Source organism: Haliotis cracherodii, unplaced genomic scaffold, assembly GCF_022045235.1.
Source record: "Haliotis cracherodii isolate W230 unplaced genomic scaffold, xgHalCrac1.p SCAF_1, whole genome shotgun sequence".
NCBI lineage: Eukaryota > Metazoa > Mollusca > Gastropoda > Lepetellida > Haliotidae > Haliotis > Haliotis cracherodii.
Window position 1 is genome coordinate 16,842,774 of NW_027266264.1, and position 13,224 is coordinate 16,855,997.

General features: G+C 39.6%; 1 protein-coding gene across 3 annotated transcripts in view; it reads right to left on the bottom strand.

The window, feature by feature from the left end:
* LOC139473647 (high affinity cAMP-specific and IBMX-insensitive 3',5'-cyclic phosphodiesterase 8B-like) overlaps window positions 1–13,224 on the bottom strand; it is a 229,089-nt gene that overhangs the window by 14,788 nt on the left and 201,077 nt on the right. For all 3 annotated transcript variants that reach the window (XM_071256338.1, XM_071256330.1, XM_071256347.1), the window contains 9 exons: window positions 12,618–12,677; window positions 9,552–9,609; window positions 7,153–7,320; window positions 6,157–6,297; window positions 5,278–5,366; window positions 3,724–3,821; window positions 3,140–3,219; window positions 2,074–2,244; window positions 1,749–1,800 (listed from right to left, as the gene is read on the bottom strand). In XM_071256338.1, coding sequence (XP_071112439.1) covers window positions 1,749–1,800; window positions 2,074–2,244; window positions 3,140–3,219; window positions 3,724–3,821; window positions 5,278–5,366; window positions 6,157–6,297; window positions 7,153–7,320; window positions 9,552–9,609; window positions 12,618–12,677 — 917 coding nt within the window. The remainder of the gene's footprint in view (window positions 1–1,748; window positions 1,801–2,073; window positions 2,245–3,139; window positions 3,220–3,723; window positions 3,822–5,277; window positions 5,367–6,156; window positions 6,298–7,152; window positions 7,321–9,551; window positions 9,610–12,617; window positions 12,678–13,224) is intronic.

Below are 13,224 nucleotides of genomic sequence, written 5' to 3' on the forward strand. Positions count from 1 at the left end.
CTGAACTTTAACAACCTGTCATTTGGGGCTGACATTTGAGGTCTGAATTAGTCTTGAACAATACCCAGTATTATGTATAGCTTCATCTATCAGTTCAAAAGATACTTTCACATACATAGATGATGCAGAGAAATGATGCTGCTCCAATGGATGTGATTCTAGGATCTCACCACACTCCCTATGACTCGTGAAGATCCGGGGTAGAATAGGTCTTCAGCAACCCATGCTTGCCGTAAAAGGCGACTATGCTTGTCGTGAGAGGCGACTACCAGGTGGTCAGGCTCACTGACTTGGTTGATGTATGTCATCGTATCCCAATTGCGTGGATCAATGCTTATGATGTCAATCACTGGATTGTCTGGTCCAGACTCGATGATTTACAGACCGCCGTCATATAGCTGGAATATTGCTGAGTGCGGCGTTAAACAGCAAACAAACAAACACACTCCCTACATGCAACACCGTCCTCAACCCCTCAACCGCAACTCACTCACTCACTCACTCACTCACTCACGCACTATAGACAATCATGCCCAGTAAACATATCAACAAACATGTAGCAAAGCTCATGAAATGCATGACAATAGCCAATCTCATTAAAATAAGATTTTAGTTCTCGCTACTGGTAAACAAAGATCTGAGGACATCTTATTAGGGATCACGTCAGAAGGACCTTTCATCCAACCAATCAGAGTGTTGCTTACCAGATGATGTAAGTGACAGTAGGAATGTGATTTCTTATCACGCAACCTCGAAAACTTTAACATGGGGTATTCCGAACGATAGTTATGGATTTAATGACTGAATCCTTACAATCTAGAACATCTATTAGCCATTCCAGAATGTTCTTTTGTTCAGGTGTGAGGTTTCAAATGTTAATCGAGAATTTCTCAATATTTGTTTCGCGGTGTAGTCACCAATTTGAAATTAGTACCATAAAGCACAAGAAAGCTGCCTTCTGATTGGCTAATGTCTACTTCTTGTCAGTCATTCCAAAGTCGGTCAAAGTTTGCGCAAGGTCGGTCTGACGTGATCCGTAATGGGATGTCCTCAGATCTTTGATTAGCAGTAGCGAGAACTAAGATCTGATTTTAATGAGATTGGACAATAGCTGATCTAATATCCATATCCTTCTGCATACAGTTACGTGGTAGGTTGAATGAGTGAGTGAGTTGGGTTTAACGCCGCTTTTAACAGTATTCCAGTTATATCACAGCGTGTCAGCTTAATGTGGGAGGAAAGCCCGAAGTGATGCAGGTCTCAGACCTTTACCACTTCAGTGAAACCCATGAGCACAGGTATGGTGCTGACAAACCTAGAAACATAATCGGGGTGAACCGGGATTCGAACCCACAATCATAGGTTTCTGGCGTGTCCAGGGGACGCAACTCTGCACAGCGAATCGCGGCTCCTTATACGACTGGGCCACCCATGCCCCCCATTGTAAGTTGAATAAAGATATAATACAACCATTGGCAGCACTATCAAATGCGTATTTTTTTAAGAAGAGTAAGCTGTTCAAACATACACAGATCCTTAATGATCACCTGTCTGTTGAGTTGAGTGAGTGGGTTGGTTTTAAGCTGATTTAAACAGTATTTCAGTGATATCCCTAATATTGCTAAAAACCTCAAACATCCATTGATTTTAATGACTTGTCACGCATTGCTCTTCGTGATATCAACTGTAGAGAGGGAAGCACTATAGATAAAAGTTTACATTAACAGAAAAATAGATGCTCAACCTACTTGTTTTGGGTATATGTGTATCGTGACCTGAGAGTCGACGTTTCATGTTTTGCTGAAATAAAAAAAATAACATAGTGAAATACACAGTCAAAGTTAAGTAATTGATATCTGTTCAAATAATATCAAAAGACCCCAAAAATTGAAATTGCAATCTACAATGCCTCACATCGTGTGCATGTCATTTCTAAGTGGATAACATCAATTCTAATTTTATCTATTTCAAATGTATTTACAGAGAAAATGTGTGAAATAATTGGGTTGCCATAAAACCAGTGGAAAATGCATGACCTTGACCTCATAAACATAGCAAGGTTTCTTCACTCACTGATACTAAACCGCCAACAAGGTCAGAGGTCATGGGGTCCTCATCCTTCATACGTTGAGCAAAGTATGGTGAGTACAACTCGCTGGTGCGGAGGATGTCCAGTACTCGGTCCAGGGACTGGACCACGGTCAGCGGGCAGTTCTCCTGGGCTGCGTTGATGATGTTTATCACCTGAAATGTTAATGAGTGAGTGAGTGAGTATGGTTTTATGCTGCTTTTAGCAATATTCCAGCAATATCACGGTGGGGGACACCAGAAATGGGCTTCACACATTGTACCCATGACGGGAATCGAACCCAGGTCTTAGGTGTGATGATCGAACGCTTTAAACCACTAGGCTACCGGACCGCCCCCTTGAAATGTTACTGATATGTAATTATGAAAAAATATAATTCAAAATAAATATCACTGGCACTAAGGGACTGGTCATTTATTGTAGCGTTGGATAGGCCAGTGGAATTGGTCTTAGAACTGAACCCACACCCCCACCACGACCCACACCCACACCCCCACCACCACCCATTTCATGCAACATTATTTCATGCCCCCCACACCAATAAATGTAACATTTTTCATGACCCTCCTCCCTCCATCTTCCTTTACTTAATTACCAGACCCTAAATAATTTCCAAATTTATCAATTTTTTATTTGAAAAAATACAACCCAGACTGTGTACCCAGACTGCATGGTATTTCTTTAAAGGTATTGTGTGTACACAGACTGGTGTTTATAGGTATTGTGTGAACACAGACTGGTGTTTATAGGTATTGTGTGTACACAGACTGGTGTTTATAGGTATTGTGTGTACACAGACTGGTGTTTATAGGTATTGTGTGTTCACAGACTGGTGTTTATAGGTATTGTGTGTACACAGACTGGTGTTTATAGGTATTGTGTGTTCACAGACTGGTGTTTATAGGTATTGTGTGTACACAGACTTTTGTTTATAGGTATTGTGTGTTCACAGACTGGTGTTTATAGGTATAATTTTTACACAGGAAGTCCTTATAGGTATATTTGCACTGTATACTGTTCATGACGATAAACATTACTCTCATAGCCCACCTTTGTAATCGGAGCCTCTATTGTCATGGAGTGTACCCTCGCTACAGACTCCCTTCGCTTGGGGAAGCCATGGATTCCACCTGGAAAATAGCAAGGACAGTGTATATATATTCACAGTTCCTATTCCTCCCTATTCCCATTCCGACCTGCCCTAATAAATGTCCCCTCAACAACTTCAAGACCAATCTGCTACAGGATCTTTACAAGCACCCCTTCATGACACCAGATCCAACATTTATATGACAGTCCATTTTTTCTTCTGTATACAGCAACAAGAAGTGGTACATAACTGCCTTGTAAGTTTTATTGCAAAAACATTAGTTTCATCAACTTTGTAACATCTGCTTGATCTCTGACAACAAAGTTAATATGGTGTGTATATTTTTAATAAGCACACCCACATTGTCAATTTTCAAAGTGCCCAGGGTGCTTATTACAGCGACTACTGTAAGTGTGTTATAATCCTAGTGTGAGAGTCTGAATACAACGTTACATCTTTACTTTTGTGTATCAAACAATGACTATATTGACACTGACTGGAAGACGTAATTTGGTCAAGGTCATGTGACTACTATGCAACTCACCATTGGCTAGTGGGGTGTAGTCAGAGTCCTTGACTCGGTCCATGTGCTGGGAGAGATCTAGTGGAGATGTTCTTACTGACACAAATTGACAAATTTTCCTGAAATTAGGGAAACAACATATTCATTAAGATTTTCCACTTTGTAGGAGAAAAACCTTCTGTGCTTTCAATTCATAGGTTTCAGATTTGGTCATGAATGCCATGTCATGGTAGAATATGGTTTTATGCTGGTCAGCAGCATCAGACGTTTAACTCTGGGTTTGGATGAGACAGTGAGAAATGTCAATCCTGTGGCACTACAATGACACAACAATAATCTGGGTGACCATGGCCAAAGCTGGACACACGGGCTGCCCTGGAAGTCCGAAACTGATGACAGCCATAAGCAATAGTCAACATCACAGTGAGGTTGCCATGGTTGCAGAGTTTGACTTTTAGCATCATTGCTCAACTCAAGTGTGTCATGTGGTACCAGGGCAACAATGGCCTCAACTCAAGTGTGTCATGTGGTACCAGAGCTACAATGGCCTCAACTCAAGTGTTTCATGTGGTACCAGAGCTACAATGGCCTCAACTCAAGTGTTTCATGTGGTACCAGGGCAGCAATGGCCTCCACCCAAGTGTTTCATGTGGTACAGGGGCAACAATGGCCTCCACTCAAGTATTTCATGTGGTACCAGGGCAACAATGGCCTTAACTCAAGTGTTTCATGTGGTACAGGGGCAACAATGGCCTCCACCCAAGTGTTTCATGTGGTGACAATGGGCCTTAGACTAACTCATTGTTTCAGAGGGTAAAAGTGTAACGTTGGGAGTGAATAAGCAAATCCAGTTCTACAACATGGTCAAGAGTACTCCAGCTTCATCACTGCCCCTAAATGGACGTCTGGACAAAAGACAAACTAGTGAGCACCAATTCACATCACGTCACTGGGGAATCCAAATGCTCCCGATTCCCACCCTGGGCCACAATAAGGTAGGCAATGAACTTAAAATAGTGCATCATACTGGAGATCTTTACACCCAACAAGGAAGTACAATGCAAGGAATATTGTTATGTACACAAGTGTTAATAAACACTTTTATGCATCCCACATTTGTTATTCATTAAAAAGTAACAAGACCTCAAAAGCAGGATACCATAAGTTTAATGCTGATAAGAGAAATGACTCTGCTCAAAGTTCAGATAAAGTTTGGGCAGGTCAGTGTGAAGGTCACCTCTGGCTGAGATCACAAATAGAAGAAGTAATAAACCTAATATACAGTTATCTTGTCAATGTTCGCTTGATTCTGATGACAGAACAAACATATTGGGTAGGTTAGGATCACACTATGCACAGTGAGTGAGTGAGTTGGGTTTTACACTGCTTTTAGAAACATTTCAGCCTTATTGTGGCAGGGGACACCAAGACATTACTTGAGTGAGTGATTTGAGTTTTACACAGCTTCTAGGAATATTTCAGCCATATCACCGTAAGAAACGCCCAGATCATATAATGGTCGTATATAGTTCATACATTCATGGATAAAAGAATGACCAGAAAATATTGGCTTACCCCCCTGGTCCTAATACTGGTGCCACCCTACAGTGGTGCGGTATCGTCTCCCCACTTTTCCTCCTTGTGTGATACGTTCCTTCCCAATACTGAATGTGAAGGAAAGCATGGAATACAACATACAACGTTACAAGTGTATCAATAATAATTTGATATCCTTGTTTGCCTTAAGCTTTACCTGTTTTGAGTTGAAAAACATTTATCAATAATTCAATAAAAAAATGATATGCTGGATTAAGTGACTTAATTTCCTTGTACATTACATTTAACTTATATTTTTAAAGTGAAGCTTACATGGTACACAGCTTTTTCATTGGATGAAAGGTCTGTCACATGACTTTAAAACTGAAGTTATTAAGTGTATGATCCACATATTTTGACATGCATACATTTTTCATGAGACTGTATTCTTGAAATGACGTAAACACTGATTGACTACTTCCACAATGCTGGGGAAACTCCTGGGAATTCCCTAGCAGGAATAAATACAGAAGCGTTGTTTCCTATCATTCAGACCCTTTAATCTTGAACTTAGCATTTTGGCATACATTGCGATAAATCTGAGAGTTTAACTACATCCTAATGAACAAAATGAAGAAACTCCAACCTATAGTAGCATCGACTAAATTCGTGTCTAGACTGATAGTGACAATATAAGACTATCTATGAATTTATCTTAGCATCTGTTTGACAAATCTTTGCAATCATCTTTCAATTTCACTTTGTGTGAGTTCATTGGAGTATGAATGATGGCCAAATTATATGAACGACGTAGCTTGCAACAACAATCATACAGTTTGTCCCTCAGTCCATGATGCCATGTTCACACACATGGATCATCGTGAGATGGGAGAGTATATATTAGGTACAGAAGCTCACCTTCCCCTTCTTCAGCTGCCCGTTGATGGTTTCTTGCAGGTCAGGTTTATTTTTATCGGATCTGGGGAGTTCCCGTGCATCCTGGCCACACACCTCCTCGCTTGTGTAGCCCGTCAGCCGTTCATACCCATGATTCACATACTGTATGAGAGAAAGTTATACATCAATACACTCAGTCTCGGGATAAAGCAGCGATCGGTGCAGGCAACTGACCATCCCAGCAAGTTTGATACAAGTAATTACAAGAACTCTATGTTTGTTTGTTATGTTATTATATAAGATAGCTATGGGATAAATCGCGGAGAACAATGAAGTACGAAGCGTGGTTTATTTAATGATAAAACATTGTTCTACCATGATGTCATTTCTGGAGATACGAACATGCACTTGCAACTGACATCATAAATTGGACGTTGTTGTTTTTGAGAGGGAAGTGTCTAGTGAGCTGTTCCCCATAGATGTGACTGGACAGCACAGGTGAACGCAATGGCCGAACAATCACACCCAAAAGTGGGAGAGATATGACTATCGGTATTGGGGGAAAAAGTGCAGATAATCAATGTAAAAATTGTGAGAATACCAAAGTTACCCCCTCTGTACATAAAATAGAGTTGTCCAACATTGCCAAGGTCAGATTATATTCAGGGAGACATCCTTATTTAAGTATGGGTACATGTTTTTAAAGCTTGTATAATTTATTGACATCCTTAAGGATAATATTGATATCTTATATAAGAAATAAATGACTCATGGTCGTTTAGCGTACAATAAAACACTGCAGGAAGAATAAACCACTCGGGGCTCCCTGTATTGTTTCATTGTACGATAAACAATACCCACTCGTCGTTTCTTTCTTAAATAAAGATTTGTATCATTACAAATAGGACATGAAGCACTGTAGCACCACTTGTGTCAATGCCTCAGAATCTCAGATGGAAAGGGAAATGGACAACTCCACAAGTTGATGGAGCTGCAGAGCCAAGAACAGTATCTGACCTGAATTTCATTCTCTTCATTTGTAATCTCCACAGCATCAGACACATTGTCTAACGCTGTGAAGAGGGCGATGCAGGCCTTCAGCTTGATCTGGGAGCGAACCTCGCCATGCTCCAGCGACAGCAACTCGTTGATGCAGCTCCCAACATTTGTCTTCTCTATGTATCTCTGGAAGAAGTATTCGTAATAAACATCAAGGTCTTACGCATTGTCTTATTTCTATCTCTGTCACAATGAAAGAGAGATGTACTTTATGTATAAAACATGTTTTTTATTGATAGGGTTCTTACTTAAAGTGTTCCTACATTTAATACTATCATTTGCCGCCAACATTGTACAAATGAAGTCTACAACAGCACAGATGATCCGGTAGGAGCTCTTCAACAGAATTATCTGGTCAAGATAACTTGCCACTGAAATGAGTGTCTGCAGGTCATTGAACTGAGCAAGTCCTTCATGACCTTTGATTGACATGTTCAGAACACTGACCTTTGAAAAGACCCTTGCCCCCCCCCAGGTAATGGACCGATACATATTGCCATCAATAAAACAAGCCATTGAGTTGACTGCATCAGCACTATTGCTGAATCTACTACAGTTATTTCTCCCACTGTACACTAAGTTTGAGTACAATAACCTTAAGTCATATCTGTTTGTGGAAACAAATTAATAAAATCTGTGGACTCAATTTTCTCAAAAGAATTATTATGATATTATTTTGCAACTTTTTTTAACATAAGAGGCCTCTCATGAAGAAAATTGGTGCTTAGTGAAGTCTGACTGGAATGGACTCATTATCCTCCAGTCTGCAATGTGGAATCATTTCCTACTCCATGCCATGTGCCTCTGCAAGCATCTGTTAGCATCTCTATCTCAGCGCTAACACTATCTGGTAGCTGTGATAGGTGTCAGCTACTCCAAGCAGAGAGAAAACAGCATCTCCAGGGAACTGCCAAAATATGTTTGTTGTTATCTGAAATTTGGTTCTTGTGATTCAGGCATTGAAATTGGACTTTGGGTTTTAAGTTTGTTGTTGCAATTACTTTGCTACTTATACTGATGGACAGAAATAAGGGAACGGGTTTTAAAGAATGCATTTGTTTTACAAAGCCATGTACATTTAGCCAGAACATGATCCCAGATTATACGGCAGTTTAGTGACATTCAGGATTCTAAAATTTTCCTCAGGGTTTGGTTCTGTTCAGATCTGTTGGATTCCAGGATAGTGAAGTGTCCCATGTTTGTCTTAAGAACCCACTAATGAGGACTGGGTGGTAATTTGTCACCCATGTGTCACCGTGCCCCATCCTCCTGAGGCAAGGGAGTTAACTGACTGTAAAAGTCCAGTTTCCACCCTTGCCGAACTAGGCTGAATTTACGGGTTCAATCGTACCGCCACCAGTGGCTATTACGAGTTATGTCCCTTCTATGTACCTCCTATTGACCAATCAGATTCCACAACTCATATCACTTGCATTTGCTTCAAACAAAATGGCGTCGGCCAGTCAAGCAGATCTGATTGATAATCAAGATATATATTGTAATAAAACGTGGCTTTCTTCACAAAGTGCATAAAATTATGTGAGCACCTTGATTAAAAACATGAAAAGATTTGGAAAATATCTGTTGATGCTAAGTTGACGCAGTAACCAAATCTATTATAGGTCTCTGGTTGACGGTACACAAACCTTTCAAATCCTTCAATTGACCAAAATCTTCACGGCAGTTTACGAACTGGATGTCAATTTCATTACTCAATTTTGATTGGACTATGCATAAAATCATAAGTCCTGCCAAAATGTAACTCCACAATTCCAACCTAGTTTGGCAAGGGTTGAAAGTGGACTTTTATAGTCAGTTAACTCCCTTGCCTTGGGAAGATGTGGTGCCCCAATAACGTGGATTGTTACTAAAGCTAGGTACAGCAGGATTGCCTAGCTTTCTTTACAGGCTGCTGGGTAGATCTAGAATATTGCTGACTGTGGCGTTGGTCAACTTTCATTCATTCTTGTCTCCATATAAATACAGCATAAAAAAAATTCTGCAATACTTGTATGTGTTTCCTAACTTTTGTCCATCAGTATATGTGGACACTTCAGATACTTGAAGTCTTGTTGGATTCTTAAATCTGTGGCATATTATCTGTAGAGGATGTTACCACGACATGACCAAACCATGAAAAGTGAAAAGGTTAGATTTTGTATTAATACCAGCCTAAAAATAAAACTGGTGCGATGGAAGGAGAAGCCGCGAGGTTTTGAACACAACAGTGTCCCTGTTCGTTTCTAACAACTAGGGCACTGTGTCCCAGATTAGAGCCCAAACATAGATGTGGGGGTGCAGTGATTCAGCGGAGTGACTGCAGTGGCAGCTGGCGTGAAGCATTGGGAATTACTTACTCTGTTGAAACCTGATTTCAGTAGCTGTAATATGGAGGGTTCTTCTTTGTCTGTGGTGCTGGAAGTGAGACACAGATATATGTACTTCATGTATCTTAAACAACGTATTCTGGTCTGTCAGAAACAACAACAGTGAAACTGTTAATGTCCTCACCATTGGGGTATTCATTAACATCAGTTGGGTATACATTAACACCAGTGGGGTATACATTAACATCAGTTGGGTATACATTAACACTAGTGGGGTATACATTAACACCATTGGGGTATTGTTAACATCAGTAGGGAATACATTAACACCAGTAGGGTATACATTAATACCAGTAGGGTATTGTTAACACTAAGTGGGGTATACATTAACACCAGTGAGGTATACATTAACACCATTGGAGTATACATGAACACCATTGGAGTATACATTAACACCAGTAGGGTATACATTAACACCATTGGAGTATACATTAACACCAGTAGGGTATACATTAACACCAGTGAGGTATACATTAACACCATTGGAGTATACATTGACACCAGTCGGTGTTACATATAACAAATTTATGCCATCACAGCAATTTCATGTCTTTTGATCTATGTCTGTAACTGTAATATTCAATGTTTAAAAACATTTTCATTTCATGAATAAATTAATCAAACACAAATATAAACATGAAAGTGAGCTGTAACTTGATCTGAAAACAGAAATATATCTATTTTGATAACCCTTTAATCTCAGTGTTTGTCAGTATGTTCACAACCCACCACACAGATGCCAAAGTGCCAAAAATGTTTGTCTTTTGGAAAAACATGAACATTATCGGTGTTTTTATACTTAAATAACTGTCCACACGGCCATTTGTTTCAAAACCAACACACTGAACTTATAAGTCCCAACATCGCCTGAGCCTGTCATGATATAATAGCGGCTCCCTTGATTGTTGGCCTCCATTTAAACAAAATATCAAAGCCAGGAAAGCAGTTCTTCCTTACCTTCCTGTATTATAGACATCTCTCTGTGTCATACAACAAAACTGCTCTGACATGTTTGAGGATGAGTCTGACAGTACAGATCTTAACAGGTTATTACTAACAATTACCGTATTCGACATAATAAGCGCCTAGGGCGCTCTCAAAATTAGAAATAGGGGCTCTTGTTAGAATATAATTTTGGTCAAAGAGTTGAAAGATCGTAGAGTTTGTGGTTTATGCCGACAGCCTGAAATGATACAAAAGAAAAATCTGTGTGTATTATACACAACAGATATATTTTTCAAGAATTTTATTGCCGTAATTAAGGGTGTACATAACACACGAGTGCATATTATACACAAATAAATAAGTCTTTTGTACATTGATCAATCAGAAGGTGCTAATTAGGATTGTTCACTAGCCAATATATGTAATAGCAAATATCACCGTAGGCGCTAATTAGAGTGGGATGCTTATTACATCGAATATGGTATGTTCCCTTTCTTAACTCACAGACACTGTCTTAGTTATGTACAGTTGCAGAACAAATCTGACATCTGGGTCTTTATATTGGCAGCGTTTAACATCCATAAGCCTGGCAAAACTGACAGGTGGAATAAGGGTTGCATAGCAATAAAGTGAATGCCCAATGACAGACAAGCCACTCCTTGATGACAGTAGGTCTCCCTGTCGTAAGCAATGGACCAAAACAAAATTAAATTTTTTGCTTTCTGTCTTTTGAATTACACATGGACTTAATTCTATTCTGTTTCATTTCAGACCTAGTGGTTTCATGGACAGCATTGTGTGTCATCAAATATTTTTGCCTTTGGAAGGATAATGAGTTTCCAGTTCTCTCCTTACAACTAGCCAATATATCATGCCATTGACTGGGTAAATATGATCTACAATGATAGCAATACTTCTATGGTCCAAGAGATGGTTCTATGATGAAAATCAAGCCATTCATGATGATTCAACTGCAAATAATATGTCGTGAATTTGGTCTTTTTATAATTATTGTCAGAAAGCCATGCCAAATATTAATTCTTTCTAATTCATTGAGTCAAGACATTTTTTTTTAATATCAAGAACAAAATGAAAGGAAAATTTTTTGATCATCCACTGGATGTTTCAACCTAAATGATGATCTTTCAGTCAAATATATTTTTAATCAAATTGAGACATCTGATACATTTGTCATACTGATATATACTAATGGCTTGATTTAACTGCCCCTTAATTACAAAATGACAAGAAAAAGACAACTAATAAAAAAGTAGAGTATCAGATATTACCGACAAGATGACCTTTAAAGGAATAGAGATAAAATGTCTTGTTATGTGTAAGTATAGGTAGAGTGAGTGAGTGAGTGAGTATGGTTTAACGCCGCTTTTAGCAATATTCCAGCAATATCACAGCTGGGGACACCAGAAATGGGCTTCACACATTGTACCAATGTCGGGAATTGGCGTGACGAGCAAGCGCTTTAACCACTAGGCTACCCGACCGCCCCATTTTAGGTAGAAGTGTTACCACATAGTACCAGGAATTAGTCTGGAGGTTACTTAATGTAAGAGTGAATATTATCCTACCCTATTTTTATCCCGGGGATGATATTCTCTTGTGTCAGGATGAATCTCCCTTGTGAATTTGAACCCATACCAGTGTGGCACTGAGGTAGGATACTCTACTCCAGAGTAAAACATCTATCGGGATAATATTTAGGTAGGATATAATCCTTGCTTACAGTAGCACTATAGATGCAGGCTGCAAGCATCAGTATCAGGGTTGGGTATTGAAGTAAACGAATAATGCAAACTTGTAAACACCAGGATTCAGGAGACAAATGTTTTTGACTTGGTTGAGGAAAAGATTTCTTTGCCCCCCCACCCCCCCGCCAACTGAAATCATTTTATGAATGCTTTGACTACTTTTGTCTCCTTACTAACACTGAGTGAGGGAGTGAGTTGGTTTTAGCGCCGCTTTGAACAGTATTCCAGATCAGCTTAACGTATACTTACAGTTAGGTATGTCTTCTTAATGTGACCTCCCTCCCCCGTTATACTGAAGCTTATAATGGTATACTGGTATACTTACTGTCCTTTGGTGACTGCGACCAGGACTGTGTGCTCACTGGCTTTGGTGGCTCTTATAGACCTACAAGCATAAACAAATAGAAGGTAAGTAGAGCAGAAACATGGGTGTCCATCAATAACTGCCAAGTAGACATGACAGTAGGTTGGGCAGGGCTGGATGGCTGTTTGAGGAACTCAAAGAAGCTGTAGTTCTGCTAGTAGAAGTTGGGGGGTCACTCCTTCTCTCTGTGTGGCAATTTGATCATTAGCGTTTCGTCTATATTCCACAGAGTCCATAACATGCCAACTCTATTTATTTATCCATAACAGACCAACTGTGTTCTTACCTTGACCTTCATCTACAACAGGCCAACTCTATTGTAACCTTGACCTTCATCTATAACACGCCAACTCTATTGTAACCTTGACCTTTATCCATAACAGACCAACTGTGTTGTAACCCTGAACTTCATCTATAACAGGCCAACTCTATTGTAACCTTGACCTTCATCTATAACACGCCAACTCTATAGTAACCTTGACCTTTATCCATAACAGACCAACTGTGTTGTAACCTTGACCTTCATCTATAACAGGCCAACTCTATTGTAACCTTGCCCTTCATCTAT